Source organism: Lonchura striata, chromosome 1 (genome assembly GCF_046129695.1).
Source record: "Lonchura striata isolate bLonStr1 chromosome 1, bLonStr1.mat, whole genome shotgun sequence".
NCBI classification, from domain to species: Eukaryota; Metazoa; Chordata; class Aves; order Passeriformes; family Estrildidae; genus Lonchura; species Lonchura striata.
This window is the reverse complement of record NC_134603.1, coordinates 51,756,558-51,774,227: the sequence shown is the minus strand read 5'-3', so window position 1 is coordinate 51,774,227 and position 17,670 is coordinate 51,756,558. Positions and strand designations below refer to the sequence as shown.

Below are 17,670 nucleotides of genomic sequence, written 5' to 3'. Positions count from 1 at the left end.
TCCAAGTGGCCCCACCAACTTTGCGCAGCGGAGCCCGTCGGTGGGCGGCAGGAGGAGCCCGAGCCCCGAACTGGCGGAGGAGCGTGGAGGGCAGGTGAGCGCGGGCCGGGCCGTGTGGCCGAGCCCCGGCGCTCTCCAGCCCCAGGGCCGGCGCGGGCGGCTCCGGCCGTGAGTCAAGCGCGCCGAGGGTAGGCGCGGCCGCCCGAGCGAGCAGCGAGCGAGAGCGGCTCCGCCGGGCGGAGGCGGGGGCAGCGTGTCCGGCCCAGACCCCTCCTCCCGCCTTCCTCCGCCCGCTCCCTCCTCTCTCCCTCCCTCCCTCCCTCCGTGCGCGGCTCTCCCGGGGACGCGGAGAGGCGCCTCCGGGCCCAGGGCCTGGACAGCACGGGTGCCCGCCCTCTCCCACCGCCGCTCCCACCGCCCGGCCGCGGGCTGGATGTAGCCGGGCGCCCCGCGGGGGCTGCAGCAGCAAGATGGCGGGTAGGCATCGCCCCCCTCCCCCTTCCCGCACACGCCGCCTCCCCGGCGAGGCGCCAGCCCTCCCTCCTCTATCCCCCTCCTTCTCCTCTCCCCCGCCCCGGCTTCGGGAGCGCTGCCCGCCGCTGTCCGGGCTCGGAGCGCAGGGGCTGCGGGGCGGGTCGCTCGGGGTGGGGGGGGGGCGCAGCCGCGGGCGGGGCAGGGTCACGCGTGGCACCGAGGGTCGGCGGGAGCACTGGCACATGGTGCGCGCGTGTGTGTGTCTCCCCCACCGCAGATCTGTCGCTGCTCCAGGAGGACCTGCAGGAGGAGATCGACGGATGTGAGTGGGGACGGGGGGAGCGGCGGGGCGGCTTTGGGGCGAGGAAGTGGCTTCCGCGGGGAGCGCCCAGGGTGCATTGTGGGAGGCGGCGGGGAGGAGGAGGAGGAGGAGGAAGCCATGGCCATGCTCCGCGCTTGGCGGTGTCCATGACCCGGTCCCGGTCGCGCGTGGGGCTGCGCCGGGCGGTCCCGCGGGGTGCGTTGGGCGGCGGGCGGGGCGGCGGCGCCGTTAGCGGCCGCCCCGGAGGGAGCGAGGGAGGGGGACGGAGGGATGGAAGCAGGGGAGGCTCTGCCTGCGGGGCGGCGTCCCTTCACGGCCCGGGCACGGCGTCCCCTCACGGCCCGGGCACGGCAGGGCGCCGGCGGGGAGGAGCAGGAGGAGGCTAAGGCTGCTGCCTCTGCAGCAGCATGTGGGTTGCTCGTTCCTTTTATATCTCTATTTGTATATCTTTTTTTTTGTGTCCCCCATCCTTCCTTCCCTCCACCCCTCCCCCTCAGGCTCTCTCCTCCTTGTGAAGGGTCTGGAGCACATGTCCTGTGAGGAGCTGGGGGTGTTTAGCCTGGAGAAAAGAGGCTCAAGGAGGGACCTTACTGCTCTTGGCATCTCCCTGAGCGGAGGTTGTGGCCGGGTGGGGGTCGGTCTCTTCTGCGGGGAAAGCAGCGATAGGAGAGAGGACATGGCTTCAGGCTGTGCTGGGCAGGTTCGGGTAGGACACCAGGAGGAACTTGTTTTCAGAAGGGATGCTTAGATACTGGAATTGACCGGCTAGGAGCTGGTGGAGTCACTGTCCCCAGAGGTGTTTAAGGAAAGTGGACGTGGCGCTCAATGGCATGGTCCAGTCGACAAGGTGGCATTTGGTCCCTGGTTGGAGACGACGATCTCTGAAGTCTTTTCACACCTAAATGATTCTGTGAATCCTGACCCTGCTGGAGAGATCTGGGGAGAAGAGTTAATGTCAGGGTGCAAAGTCGTAGAATTGTGGCTGGGGTGGTGCAAAAATTAGTAAGTCAGGGCTGAGTAGCCTTAGCATGGCAGACTAAGATGTTACTCAGATGAGAAGGTGTCTGTTGAGCGTGTAGATACTGAGGGAGCTTCTTGGAAGCAGAGGAGGATGAATTTTGGGTGCAAAGTGAAAATGGAGGTAGAGGCAGGCGCCTGCTGTGGGTGTGCAGACCCCCTGGTTGCTGCCTGAAGGTGTTTTGTTGGCTGTGCAGTCTGCAGGGCATCCTCTCACCGGGGCTGGAGTACAGGAAAAAAACTTGTGTTTTGTGGCTTACATTTTTAGAGAACAGCTATTTAAACTTTTCAGGATTTAACTGATACATCTTCTTTTTCACATTTGTCAGCTGACATTTAGAAGGCTCCTATTGTGCTTTGCCTTGCACAAAGAGGGAGCCTTTCCCTCAGGCTGCTTTTTTTTTTTCTAATTCAGCGTGATAAGTCGCTGTTCGAAAACTCTCTGTGATTATAGAGGACTTTTTCAGAAGAGTCACACTTAACAAAAAAATGAAATGCATTCTTAAGTTTCCACTTAGATTATGGTTTTAGTTGACTATAAGACAGTAGTTGAAATTATCTGTAGTCCTTGGAGGGGTGACAGAAGCTGTGGGTTCCTGGTGCTGGTCTTACTCTTACGGTCTTCAAAAATGGAAAAAAATGAATACTTCGAGATATGACTCAGTCCAGATGAGAGCATCCTGAAGGCAGAAACCATAGAAATACAAAGATTTGAAACCTCATTAAAAATTACTGAGGTTTTGATGGAAGTAGATAAAAGCAAATGTCTCAATAATTATGCATGGTATTTTTGGAGGAAAAAAAACAGGACTCTCTATGAATCAATATGTGCTATTTGGATGTAGTTCAGTCACACAGTGACTTTTATGGTTCTAAATTATACATAATTCTGTTCTTGGGTGGTGTCTGTGTGCTAAAGAAAAATAAGATCAAGGAGACTGTACATATCTAGTCAAAAGTACTGTTTCTTGTGCAGTATTATTTTAAATAGCTATGTTTTGTACCCATATACAACATCTTTTGCACAATTTCCAGTTGATTGGTTGCACATATGAAACAGACAATTAAATAAGACACAAAGTTTTAGCTCCTGCTTGAACCCTACCCTACACTATTCCTCTGTTGTAAATATTTTAAATGTTTGCAGCTCTTTCAAGTAGCAGAGTTAGACACCAGTTTAGCGGTGTATTACTGAAGTAGTAGAATGCATTCTGCTACTGAAGTAGTATAACACTAAAACTGAAGTGCTGGCAGCTTTTATGTCTGTGTCATTCTGCCAGCTGCATTCTTGCTAAAAGTGTACTAAGCTATACTTAAATAAGAGAGAAATACTTGCAGGCATACCTGTGGTCCTGGTTGTGTAATTTAGGAGGAATTAGATAAATACAAAATAGTATGATTGATTGACTGGCTATTTTGAAAAGTGAACTATGTTCTCAGTGCATTTTTTGGGCTTTTAAGGGATCTGATATCAAGCAATATTAAGACATCTGTGAGGGTTTGTTGGAGAAATTGGGAGTGTTTAAGACAGGGTGCATGTGTCAAGGTCTGATTTGGACATCTGAAGCTGAGTCTCTGATTTTGCATATGGCTCAGGACATTTCACTAGATAGGTATTCATCTGTAGCTCATCAGTGAGCCTAGGTTTTAAAATTTTTTGTTGTTGTTATATTGTTTTGGTTTTTTCCCCTTTGGGAATAAGAATTTCCAGTGTGATTCAGTGCTTCCTCCTAAAGAAGGAATCATTAAAAGGTGACTTAAGAGCTACATTCTGTTGGTCATGTTCTAAAGTAATAGGAGAAAGTCCTGGAGCTGAGCAAACAACCATGCACAGTTCCTGCTGAAAGTAATGAACCAAGCATCTGTGCATCTTTTAGACAGGCAGAGTGAAGAACAGCTGTTTTATGATCTTTGTCTTTTAGGGTTTCTGGAGTCAAGTGTTTTACTGGCAAGTTGGAGTTTAATCAGCAACTTGTGTAACTGTAGAGTTCATTCTTCTTATTTGTTATGCCAACTTGTTGGAAGCTAATTAACCTGAAATATAGAACAGTAAAATATTGTCTCTTTGGAGTACTGTTTTAATAGCTGCTTTTGAAACAAAAGGTTACCTTTTCTCTGAAGAAAATGTGATAAATATTTAGGTTAATGAAACATTCTTAGATTTCAATAGAGAACAGTAAATCTGCTGTTGGAGTAGTGGAGGCCTTCAGAATATATGCTGTGGAAAGCATCTATTAAAAAAACCCCAACCTTCCTTTTGTTGATTTGTTTAAAGGGTCAGAGATTAAACAAGAGCTATTATAGAAAAGGCTTTCAGAGAGTGGTTGATAAACCAGCTGGGTTGACTTTTAAATAATTAATTTCAGCTTTGGTTTGCATTTCTATTTTGAAAGCGTCATATTATTTTTCTGCTCTTGGTTGCTTGGTAACCACTGGAAAGCTCTGATTTTTTTTTTCTTCTTGAGGTGAATGCATACTTTACACCTGGTACATTAAACAGATGATTGCTTTAAGTAGTTACATAGCTTGCAAATGAAATGGCATTTCAGTATTTTGATTTTAGCTGATATTTCACTTCTGTATATATAACTCCTTATGTCAAAGGCTGTGATAATTGAAGAAATTCTTGTTCTTCCAGAATTCTTTAGGCAGTGGCTTTTCCTTGTTTGCTTGTTTGAAGGAAAAGGAAAAATAACCCAAACCCAAGACAGTGAGTGTACCCTAGCTGAACGTACAGAAGGCTAGAAAAGAAAAATTAATTCCTAGATGTGAGTTCTTACTGTGAAAGACAACTTAATTGACTCTAACCCCCCCAAATAAGGAGCATACAATTGCATTTCATTTATGTGAAGATAAAGCTAGGAAGAATCCTTATATTATCCATTAAAGGAAAAAAAGAATAAAGGCATCTCACTCTAAAGACAATAGAGTGAAAATTAAAAAATTCGAAGTGGAAGCCTGAAGAAGAATCTCCATCCCACTCCTTGGATTGTTGATTTCCTTGCTCTTCTGTCTGAAATCTTGCACAGTATACAAAAACTCAGGGAAAATTTGGCTTTTATTAAAATCTTTTGTGTTGTGCCTACAAAATCAAAACAGAGTAGTATAACTGTCTTAAGATAAGTACAGAACAGAAAAGAAAATAGGCAGCAAAAATGGATGAAAAGCAAACGTGGGCTTGTGGAAAATTGTTCTTTATGACTCTTGCCAGACAGTTTGTGTTTCCCCCTCCCCTGGCTGTTTCTGAAGGCTGAGCTGATCAGTCCAGATAGATGAAATGAAATGTACCATGATGCTGACGTCTTTCAGTCTGACCATTGATGTGTGCAGGATGTGTGCTCTAAAAAATAGAGCCATCTGCAATTAGAATTCAGATTTGAGAAGGGGATAGCTTTAGTCAACTCATTATTTTAATTGTGATTTAAATCAGGAGAGAAAAGAAATCCTGATCTGATAACTGGTTTTAATATTGTTTTACATTTGTTTTCGGAAAAAGTCTTTGTCAGTGATAGCTGACAGCTGCATTTGCATGCAGTGTCAGGACTTCTGGTAGTTGCAAGTATACATGCATGCTTTGGTGGTTATGGAGCTTACTCAGATTTTGAAACTTTACCTTTTGTTGTGCTGACAATGGTGAATTTCCTTTTTCTGTACGCTTAGTTCCCAGATAATTTAAATAAAAATGCAGAAAATTGAGTTTTAATATCTACACATTGTTTAGACAGTTCTAGTTTAATACTGTTAAATGGGTTTTTGCATATATATATATACATACGCCTAAGTGTGAACTTGTTTTCTTTAACACAAGTGATGGTGTGATGGATTGTTTTCTTAACACAAGTTTAATGGTATGATGGATTTAAAATTCAGCAATAAGGTAGTTTTTGCAATTGGCAAATCTAATGTTGGATTTTACTAGTGGATGAAAGAGTTCTAAAAACTAAAACCAGAGTAGTGCTGATCCAACATGGCTCTATTTTATAATTGAGTTATTTTCCATTGATTAAAAAGGAAGGACAGATCTTCCTAGCCTCTCCTCCCAGCAGGCTTCTCAGTGAGTGAAACACTTTTTTAGCTGAGCTGAAGAAAATTCTCTTTGTGCATCTGCAGATGTCAAAAGCTGTTTTATCATTGATGCTATGTTCTTTTTCCAGGTGATGAGCAAATCATCTGGCATTAGCAGTGAGCTTGTGTTGGTTGAATGCTTTTAATTGAATTATTCTCTTAGACTTTGAGTAGGACACAAGTCTCTTTCTAAATGGAAGCTAATTTAAATTTTTAACCTTTTTTTAATGATAATTCAAGTTAAAAAATGGGTTTTTTTCTGTTGTTGTTTTGTTTTTATAAAATCAGTCTGTATTTCCCTGTGGTGTCAAATCACAGTCACAGCTTGATGCTGTGTTGTAGTTTTTATTCTGTGGCAGTGAATTATGCTGGCATAACATGCATTCATTATATTAACATTCACCTTCCCTTTCCCACAGCTGTTCATAGTAATATCAGAAGGTTTTGCACCGTGGTTCCTTTGTTCCTTCACCACAGAATACGAATTAGCAGATTTTATTATGCTGGTAGTTGTTTTGTGTAGGCTGAACATTGTGTCACCCTTAGACTTAATTCCAGCTTTGAGTATAGCTAAATTTCCAACATGATGTTCAAATGCCCTGTTGCAGTACTGACCTTTTGGTCCCATCAGAGTCTGAGCCCTGGTGAAAGAGTGCCGAGATAGTTTGAGTTACTGGGTTGGCATTTAAGCATTGCAAAAAAGTAATAAGAGAAATTAATGGCAGACTTTCTGTAGTGATTGGAATCAGTTTTCTGGTGTGACTGAGATTCTGCTCCTTTGGGAATTCAATAACCATTCCTTAATGCTAATGAAGCACACTTGTTAAGTCTGTTTTCCCTGGCGATCAGGGTTTAATTCTCCCAACACTTCAGTTCATTTCTTTGTCTTTTAATGTGGTGATTGACCCTCATTGAAATTGGGAGACTCAGGTGGATGGCTGTGTCCCCATGGAATTCTGGTGTTCGTGGTCTCGGGTGGGTAATGGTTAGTCTCTCTCCTGCAACCTCTTAGGATCCTAGAGAAAAGATGATGATGATGTGAGGAAAGGATTGTGCTTGATTTGATGTAGGCTAATGAACCTTTCTCGTGCAGCTGCACATTTTTTCTCCATTACACCTAGTAGAGGATTGAAAAAGTAATTTTCTAGGCTTTCAGCTTTCTGAGGCCACTAGCATCACTTCTGATGTGGGAATGTGCTTTTCACCAGCCAACTTTTATTATCCCATCTCTGGCAGGGATCCTCAGTTAAAGTTGCCAGTTTTGTTTTTTTTTTTCCCCTTGTCTTATGGTTTATCTTCCAGGGCTTTGGATATTCTCCTCCTTCTCTCTTTCTCTCCCACTTGCAGCTAAAAAACAGAGGGAGTGAGAGAGTTATGAAGGGGCTGGAAATGTTCAAAATCCTAGGCTTAAGATAGTGAAACCCTGGTGCTTAGTTATTTCTGACTGCTGACCTATTGTGGAGCTGGCAGGTTGCAGTGTGTTGAAGCTGAAATGCTTTTCTTTCCTGTGTGCCTTTTGCTGCTAAGACTTTCCTCTGTGTGGGCAGGAGGTTTTCATTGCAAGAGGTATAACATGAGCAGAACTGGATGAAAGGATAGCTTCTGCTTCAAGAGCTGGGGGAACAGTTCCCTCTTTGGAAGAGCCAGGCAGGGACAGCTGCCTCTAAAGGTTCCCAGAATATCAGGCCTCCTCTCTCTGCTTTAGAAGGTACAGTATAAGAGAAACTAATGTGGCTGTTCCTTGGTTTGAGAGGGATGCTGCAGTTCTTTCTGGCAGTAGGGTGTTAAAACCCTACTGGATAGGTTAAAGTGTCAGAGTATGTTTGTGAAGAGTTTGTTTGCAACAGTGGAACAACTTCACTGGCAGCTGAGACCACTGGTTTGGTGGGTTTTTCTTACTGTTTTTAAGGTAAAGAAAATAGGCAAATAATACCATAAATATGCATTTTTCTCTGTACAATTTCTGCAAAAGCTAAATAGAATAATGTCTAAAATGGACGCGGTATATGAGTGATATTGCAGGCTGTTGAAACATTTTTCTCTGATAAACAAATCCGTTTAGGGAATTTTTTTTTGTGTTGTTGCCATAGCGTCTGAATAGTTCCAAAATATTTGAATGGAGGAGAGACTACCTTTTCCTTCCTCTGTAGCCTACAGGAGGAACAGCTTGATTAGTCTGTAGGGATGCATGCTTGGCGCAAGTCATGTAAACATTAAATTGCATTGAAATGAACACCCATGAACACCCCAACCATGTTCATGCTTTTTCTAAGAGTGAATCCACTGCATTCTGTACCACTCAACCTTCTTCCATAGACCAATTCTAGACTATATACTGAGCACAGACAGAAAGAGTGTGGAGAGTTGCAACAGGAATTTCTCTGTATGCCCAGAAAACACAGAGGTTTATCCCACCTAGAGTTTTGAAAGCTGTCAAGCAGTATCTCAAGAACATTGTCTGGGATTTAAGCAGAGAGAGGAAAAGTGCAGTTAGAAAGTTGTGAAAGGGGTTTATGTTGCAAAGCCATGTTTTATAGCTTATGGATGTCCTAGTTGTAGAGCTAGCCTTCTCTGCAGTGTTTAGCCCAAGTAAGTGTATTTTAGTTACTGCGATGAAGATGTCCAAGTCCCTGCACAGTGGAGCAACACTTAGTAGCTGATGTATCATAACTCATGGTGTCACACCAAGCATTGCCAAGCTTGCACAAGTCTTTGGAGTGTTTGAGCTTCAGCTGCTTGCTTCTTATCTCTCCTCCTTCTAGTTAGTCTAACGTTAAGGCACATATGGTTTGAACTTGGTCGTTTTGCGTATACCAGATACTCAGTTGTGTGGCAGAATTTGAGCATAGCCCCAAGTGCAGTGAATGCATGTGTCCTATTGTGGTAGGACCAGAGAGAAGTTGTTGGTTGAAGATGGAAGTAGGATTTTCCCCCCAGCGCTACAAAATTCTCAGTCAGTCATTAGGTCAGTTAAAAATCCCGTGAACAGCAGTGCTTTGCAGAGAGAAAAGGGATACCTTTCTTTGACGATAATGACCTTGTAGAGGAGAAAAAAGTACCTTAGAGGAACTTCCTACTTAAACTAGCTGGCTTTTGCTTCACTCCTACCTCGTTCCACAATTCTTAAGTGCATGCAATTGTTTGCAAGGGGTAGAAGACAGGGACTTAAATAGCAGGGAACTTGAGTGCCTTGGTGATGGGTGTGACATGCTCCTTACAGGAAATAGGCAGCCAGAATATAAACTGTTGATTGTTTAAACTGGTATCTTGAATATCCTTCTCTTTGTTTCAGTTTCCTCTGGAGCAGCATTTGTTGCAGGTCAAACTGTTAATCAGTACAAGGTACATTCAGCTGTTGTGCCAATAAATGACTAGTGAGCAATATAAGATCTATTCATTGTTTTCTCAGAGCAAATTAGGATATTCAATGCTGCTTGATTATGCCTGAAAGAAACAAACTTGTGTGTAGCTCCACCCCTTATCCTTGGTTAAAGAATTTTGTACTGCCCCTTGTTTCCTCTGATGCTTGATGAGAAATGCAGCTCCGGTGGCAGCTTGATAGCTATCTTTTGTGAAGGCCTTTGCTAAATTAAAAAATTCTCATAGCCTGTTATATTTAGATGACTGGGTCTTTGAAATTTGTTTTTCCATGCTTGCATCAGTTTTGTGTGCAAACAGCTGCTGATTTTTTTGATTCCTGTATCTTTCATCTGCTGAGTGCTCCCCGTCCCTAGCTCCCCAAACCTGTACTGAAACTTTATTTTAAAGAGTTTGCTTTGTCTGTGCTTCCAGCTGTTAGCAAGCTCTGCTGTCAAAGTGCTGCATAGGAGCTAATGTGGTAATTGCATCAGAGCTGCTTTGCATTTCCACCTTTCTTATCTTCTTCCTTGCTCCTTCCTCTCTACTCCTTCTGCCCAACCCCCAAAACCAGTCCCACCAAACTTGGAGTTCAGACAACAAAGTCTGTGCATACAGGAGTGGTAACTTGACATTCATAAGAGGCTCAAGTCTGATAGTGATCCATGGTTTGAAGGGCTAATTTAGGGGAGAAACACAGAGAACAGTGGTTCTTGTTTCTGCTAATAAGGTAGGTGGGCTGGAATCTAACATTACCACTTGCAGTGATGACTTTTGCTGAGTAGAATCACACATCTTGTGGTTTCTCAGTTGCATTTTCAGTCTCGGACTACAGCAGGAGGAAAACAGAGAAAGTAGATTTTAAGTGTCTCATGGAAAAAACAGCTCCTGCTTTCTGATGGTGGTTTCTGTGATGACCAGTGAGTGATGCCTGGATGGGGCAAGCAGTGTGGTAGAATTCAGCTTGACAAGAACATTTTGTAAAATTTGTGTGATTGCTGTTGCAATAGCTGTTGGTTAAGGTTACTGAAGCAGTGCAGTAAATATGTGGTAGCAGATTAATCTGAAATAATGTCACTGATGCTTTGGTCTATGTTGTCACCACAGAACCAGAGCTGGGACATGGTGCAGTAGGAAAGAGTTGAGTAGTGAGTTCAGCTGTGAACAAGTGGGGTTGTGGAAGCATTAGTGCTTATGCTAAGGTGAATTTCTCTTTGCAGCATATCAGATGCAAAGTGACATTTCTTACAGAAAGTTACCTGGAAATTAATGTGTTTACAATATTGGAGGGCTGAGAATACTACTTGTGTTCTGCAGAAGTCTGAACCTAAGGTGGATTTATTCTCTTGTAGCATGGAGGGTAGTAATTTAGAACAAGACTTGCTGCTCTTATTTTGTGGTCATGATATCAAATGTCTGGGCTCATAAGATTACAATTCTTGCTTTACAGTTAAGCAGAAAAACTACTTGCCTGAACAGCAGAACAGAGCACAGTTCTTTCTGCATATAAGTGCTGTATTATCCTGAATATCCATATGATAGCAACTGATGTAGAGTGCAGTAAGTAGCTTATACTAAAATAGAATAAAAATTTGTCTATTTTAGTAGATATATCTGCCACATAGTTTTTGCAATAGATCTTGAGAACTTCTTAGGGATGCAGAAGATAAAATGAGAGAACTGTTAATATTAGCTGGAAATCCTGACTCCTTAAAGCTGTTTGTTGTTCAGCTTTCAGAATTGAAAGTTGCTTATTTTTTTAAAGTAGACTTCTTGTCACTGAGTTTCTATGCCAAAACAAAGAAGAATATGTTTCTGCCATGGGGCTCATGGGAAATACAGAAGAATAAGAATATATGTAGGCCTTGTTACTGAACAGTCTGTGGCAGAGAATTGTTCCTGCATTATTAAATAAGAAAAAATGGTAGTTATATTTTTTAAATGTGATTTTGTGCACCTCTGTAAAAGATTTAGTATGGAAGACCTTTGTGAAAGATACTGTGAAGGGGAGATACATAGTAGAAAAACCAAATCCCTTGAAAATTGGCCTAGGGGCTGTGGTTTTACTGGGAACTGAGTTTTTAAATGGACCACTGTATTATTGTTGTATGGTCAGCCAAGCTTGGCAGTGGTTGACTAAGCACCCTAAATGTAGTCTGCCTCAGCAAGATCGCTGTATAGCTCACATTAGTTAATAACTGGGTCTTGTTACTGTTGTATCCTTGCCATAAACCAGAGGAAAGCTTAAGGGAAACAGGAGAGCTTAAGGCAGGGAATGTTAATATATATTTTCACACAATGCAGTATGGACCAGGTGCAAGATAGACAAGTTTGAACAGCTTCTACAAAAAATACCCAAACAAATGTTTTCATAGGAAAATGAAGGTACACAGAGAAGTTACTTGGCTTCTGTAATAAAACAGAAGTTAATGGCAGTCAGGCATGGAAGCAAAAGGCAGTGCCTGTCTTGTTATGTGATGCTTCCTTGTGTTTGGCAGTCATTTTTTAAGTTTTGAAGAGAAGCTTGTAAAGTTTGTCTGGATAAATTATGAATGTATTCATTTTGCTGTGCTTTGGTACTTGAATGTATTGAAATAGAAGCACTGTGGTTGCTTTTGACATCATTGTGCAATTGCTGTTTCTCCTCCTGACACCATTAGTGACTTTGAACTCCTGGGGTAATGTGTTCTTATGGAAACTCCTGTTTTCTCTAGCTCTACTTTTGCATGCTGGTATGAAAGACCAGATTAGAAGGTAGTAAAGGCTCTGCAGTAGCAATAGTTTTCACTGGTATCTTGTAGCTTATATGCTTTCTGTGGATTTAGTCCATACTTACACCTATTTGCAAAAGTGCAGAAAAATAAGAAAATTGACCCCTGGTTTTTCTGCAGTAGATAAGTAATACGTGGTCCTGTCACCTGGTCTGCATTCTGAAGTGGGAAAAAATTTGTGTATTCTGCATTTGAATTAGCCAAAATTTGTACTGGTTTTGACTGGCATAGAGTTAATTTTCTCTATAATACCTTATCTGGGACAATGTTTTGGATATGTGCTGAAACTAGTGTTGATAACTCACTGATGTGTTAGCTACTGTTGAAGACAGTGCTTAAACACTGTCAGGGCCTTTTCTATTCCTCATCATGCTCTCCCAGCGAATAGGTTGGAAATGTGCAAAGTATCCCAGTATGAGCTACTGTGGAGAACTTTATTGCTGTTCCAGCCAAAACCAGTACAGGGTGTGGCTTGCATCTGTAAAATTCACAGAAGTTCCTGTGGTTCTTAGTCAAGTGCTCAAAGTTAGGTGGAAAGCAGGGTAGGGCTGAAGAGGCAATATTCAGTTAACAGCCTTTTTGGTAACTGTTTTAGTGTAACATGGAGGGAATAGCACAGTGACTTGGTTTATTGAATAACACAAAGTATGTCCTTTATGCGTTTTAGATCAGGAGTGGTCAGATGCTGTTGATTCATGTTTGTGGCAAGTAGAAGACAAGCAACAACTTGAGGGGCTTTGTTGGAATGGGAGTTCTTTGTTAGAATGGATTGTCTCTTTTGACTTGGACAGATCTTGTGAAAGTGAAAATAAGTATGTAATGTAACTGTAACAGTACTTTACTGGAACTGTAATACTTCATGTGCTGATTGATTTATTTTTACTACCCTTTTCTTACCTTTATTATAGTTGTGTTAATCAAGATGCTGTCAGTTGAATTATCTCTTCTGTGACTATGAGCTGAGATGCTGGAATTATTTAAATAATAAATGTTGTTTGGTAGCAGAGGCACATCAGGCTCAATGTAGTGCTAAGCCTAATTTTACAATTCATAAACTCAGCAGAGCTAAATCTACACAACTCACTGTTTGAACTAGTAGGAGACATCAAACAGATAAATTGGAAGCAGATGCTCATATTTGTGTCATTGGTGTTTATATCTGATATAGAGTGGATTTAGCAGTTGGGTTGATTTAACTGGTTTTATGAGGCAAAAACTAGAAAAATAAATGTAGAGGGTACAGGGAGGAACACAGAACAAGGCTGAGATTGAGAACAGGGAAATTGTGTAAAACTGGTGGTGCATGTAATGGTCAGCATTTTATTTTTTTGTATTCGTGCATTTGATAGCTAAATAATTATTGTCAGCAGTATAATTATTTTCATGTTTGTATTTTGACATATTTAATATTTCTTCAATTTATGTTTTTAAATTTACAGTGTGAGCAGTAGACACTGAAACTGTCATGGAAGTAATTTTACTGTCTAGTTTGGAGAGAAGGAGGCTGAGGGGTGACTTCATCACTTTCTGTAGATTCCTGAGACTGGGAAGTGGAGAGGGAAGTCTTTTAAGTTTTGGTCAGCCCTGAGGTGGTTGGGCAGTTGGACTGGATGATAGTTGAAGATATCTTCAACTGAATAGTCTAGGTGTGAGATGGCAGAACAAAAAACACAGAAAAATCCCTGGTCTCTGTTGGATTTGTGGGTTGAATTAAAGGCCTATGAGCCTGTGAAAGGATGTAGCCTGTTCCTTGTTAACTTAACCTGGCATAAAGTCCTAGTTTGGACTATGAGTTCATTTTTACTCGCCTCCCACTTCCTGTGAAAATAAAGCGGATTCTTGCAAAAAAGCCCAAACTAAACAACAAAAATTAAACCCAAACAAACCCACAAACCCAAACCAAATACAAGTTCAAACAGTTATGTAAAGCTGGAGTTGCTAAACACTTTCCTTTTGTGTTGCAATAGCTTTTTGCAGCTGATCTTTCTTTTCAGCCTTCCCTTCCTCCCCTTGCAATTAGTTATTCTATCCTCTACCTTACAAATATCTAACAACACTAATTCCCCTTCTCAGATTACTCTTCCATTTCCTTTAGCTCCTAGTACAGTTTTTTTCCTTTCTTCCATCTCCTACATGGTTCTTACACACTTGCTCTTTCCCCATCACTTTCTGATTTGATTTCTGGCAAGAATTTCACATCCTATCAGCAACTGCAAAATCTGGTCCTTTGTGCAAGATTGGGTCAGTGGATGTCCATGGATTCCCTATGTAGAAAATGGGAGAATTACTTTGTTGGTAAAAGGATGCCATTAACTTAGTTTATGTCTAAAAATATAACTCTCCCAGAGCTCAGTGTTTCTTTTGACATTTGAAGTTCAGTAAGGAAGATGTTTAGGCAGTGGTAGCTGTTTATGTATTCTGAATGTTGAAAATAATGACAAACTATTTGGTAAGCAATTTATGTAGCACAGCATAATTGTATGGAGGGTAGGAGGACAATAATATTTTTTCTTCCTTTTGTAGAATTCATTTTTAAAAAGTCATTATTGGGCTTGTAGGTCTGTCTTCTGATTTTCTCTATTTGCAAGTTATGAAAAGAGATTTGGCTGGACTGAAGAATAGGGGTACTGCACTGTAGTGTTGTGTTTTCAGGACTAATGGAGGTGACCTTACCAAAAGGTGATCTCATTTGCAGCCAAAAGTGTGTGTTTGCTATGGGATTTAGTTTTAGAGCAGTTTTGAGGACATAAGAAAACTAAAAAGGTGGTAATTCAAATCCTAAGCAGCTCTGCAGAACAGTATTGGACCAATTCTTTCCACTTCTTTGATTCCATGTTGATCAAGGGGTCTGTATATGAAGTTCCCTGATGATTTGCTGGTTAATAATTATGCAGTAGGTGAATTGTACCCATTTTATTTCATAGTCAGATGTAGCTTAGTTTAGATTTCTCTGTTTTAGAACAAAGTCTTTTTGGTCTGTTAGATCATGTTGTATAAACTCTGGGCTACCGTCAGCTATGATTTGAGTATGTATCTTCAAAAAGCTGACTTTACAATTAGGTAAGAGTAATTTGCTTGAGAAAAATATAAGGTTTAAAAATGCTCAGGAAATTTAGTGATGAATCTTACTTGGGAACTTAGAGCAGATGACTCAAAATCCATTTATACATCATCACTCACACTTGTATAGAAAATACTTTATGGGGGCTGGGGAAGTTGGTGGGAACAATGTGATGCAGTTACTAAATATGTTGTCAATGGGACCTTGCCTAGGCTTCTATATTTCAGACCAACAACAGACATCATTTTAGTGTCAAACTACTGTGATTATAAGGAATATTTCTGATGTCTCTGATAGTTGGTGTGGATGACTACAGCTCAGAGTCTGATGTGATTATTATACCTTCAGCCCTGGACTTTGTCTCACAAGATGAGATGTTGACGCCTTTGGGAAGATTGGACAAGTACGCTGCAAGTGAGAACATATTTAACAGGTATGCTTTTTAAATGTCCTCTCTGTCTAATGGTATGCAAACTGTTCATCTGATTGAATCTGACAGAAGTTAATTTGCATGGAATACAAATAATTTCAAAAAATCCAACACCTTAACGAAACTTCAGTTTCCACCCCTCCTTCTGTGTGCTCATACAGCTCCTACTTAGAGAGAGCAAAATATTAATAATAACAGAAAAACATTAGTTGACTTTTTAAACAACTATAGTTGACTCCTTGAACTTCATTAATTGGAGCAATCGTTTAGGGTTTTTTGCAGGTGCTAATATTCCCATTGGTACAGGACTGTAAGGTGATAGTAAACTCCATCCATAACTTTGTGTAAAAGGAAGTTTAATAAAATACTATATGAACAGTCAGAAGAGTACTATAAGCAGCCAAGAGAAACCGAAGAACTTAACTTGAGAATCAGTCTTCTCTGTAGTTTACATTTTGAGTATTGCTACTTCTGGTTATTGAAAGTGAACTTGCCCAGTTAATACTGTGTTCTACAGTTTCCCCTTTTTATTTCTGTAGTGCCACCGAGGTGGTTGTTTCATTTGAAAGCAGGTATTGTTGCACACTTCAGACCAGCACACATCCCCCTCATCCCCTTGGACTCAGATGCTCTGCTCTTGAATAGAGAAATTCAAACCCATAGTTTATTTTAATTGGAACTTTAAACAGTAACAGGATCACAGAAATGTATAAAATATGTTAACATCGAGATTTTCTGGTATTTTATTTGAACATGGTTTAGTTTGGGCTTCAAGCTTTTAATAAAGTGTGTTGGCTTTAATGTTGAATTCTTAATACAGTAATATGCAGAAGCAAAGTCTGTGATCAGCCACCCAATAGGATAGCCTCTGTTTTGTTGTTCATGGCCTGGGTTCGGAAGGGATTTAGCCCTGTGTTCTTATCTTCAGTCACGTGAACTGTACTTAAAATTCCACACTACATGTGTGAACATACCATTGAATCAAAGCTGAAAATTGCAGAATGGTTTCCTCTTCTTCTAACCTGCATAAACATGTATGCATAGATTAGTTCTGAAATACACTTTATTTTCAAATTTTGTTTTTTCCTGAAATCCAAAATTTGCTGTTTTTTACAATTTAAGATGGAATTGGCACTTACACTATCAGGAGAGAATTTCTGCATGGTTTGACTTTTCATGGGGAGGGAGGGAAGAGGAGCTTTCAGGGCTCCAGGTGACAATTATATAATAAAAGCCATTATGGAGGAGAACAAACTCAGAAACTCAAGTTGTTTGTCTTGAATTTTAACTAAGAATGCTGGTCCTAATATTTTCTTTGCCCACCAAAGAAAAATCTGTGTCCTATTTCTCAGTATGGATTGCATTGGATATGGACATGCCTAAACTGGAAATCCTTTTAATTGTTCTGTCCAGCTTTATGTGTCCTGTGCTTTCCTGCAGGGGAGGGTGGTCAGGGTAACTGTAGTTTTTCCTGCGTTTGCTTGTTGGATTATTTTTGCTGGTACAAACATGTTTTTTAATCCTAGCTCTCTTTGTAGGCCTATTGTATTATGTGGCATAAGAAAATATAGGAAATAGCAAATGATAATTATTAGTGGTATAATTGAGTAGCACTTAGAATAAATGATTAGTGACTACTGCAGTCACTTTATGATGATTCAGCATTAGTCAGTCTCAGAATAATAGGAGGCATTTCTGCTAAGCAGAGGAACCGGAGCATTTAATAGGAAAAAGATTAATTAAATTACATTTGTTTATTCCTATGTCTTAGTATGGTATCAGCACATCCAATTACTAACGAGTAGTTTAAAAGTTCTAAAATACTATGATTGAGTTAATAATGTTTCAGTTGTTTCTGTGACCTGGCACCTGCATTTCTGTAGAAGCTTCATGTTACACATTACAGATTCTTGAAACATAATCATTTAATCCAGGTAAATAGGGTAAGATTTTTTTTCCCCCTTTAATTGGATGAATTTACTTTTAGTAAGGCAGTTTTTAATCTTTAAATTTCATTTTAGGTATTCTGTTTGCATTTGGTTTTATTATCCTTTTCTATCTGGTTAATCATCTACCTGTGCAGCATATTTGCAGTTTGTGATTGCATTAAATGATTAAAATGAAGGGATTTTAACAACTGCTGCAAAAGTCTAGTCTCCTTTAAGTGGATTTC

At 41.0% G+C, this 17,670-nt stretch overlaps 1 protein-coding gene across 5 annotated transcripts in view; it reads left to right on the top strand.

Moving 5' to 3' along the window:
* The first annotated feature begins 305 nt into the window (after positions 1-305).
* The window catches only part of PPP4R1 (protein phosphatase 4 regulatory subunit 1), a 64,523-nt gene continuing 47,158 nt past the window's right edge, over positions 306-17,670 (top strand). The window contains exons 1-3 of one of the 5 annotated variants that reach the window (XM_021525160.2): positions 306-477; positions 752-796; positions 15,416-15,500. In XM_021525160.2, the coding sequence (XP_021380835.1) occupies positions 471-477; positions 752-796; positions 15,416-15,500 (137 nt within the window). In that variant the 5' untranslated portion in view covers positions 306-470. Of the gene's footprint in view, positions 478-751; positions 797-891; positions 992-15,364; positions 15,501-17,670 lie in introns of those variants that run through there. The other 4 variants (XM_021525159.2, XM_021525162.2, XM_021525164.2 and 1 more) reach the window with 4 other exon arrangements.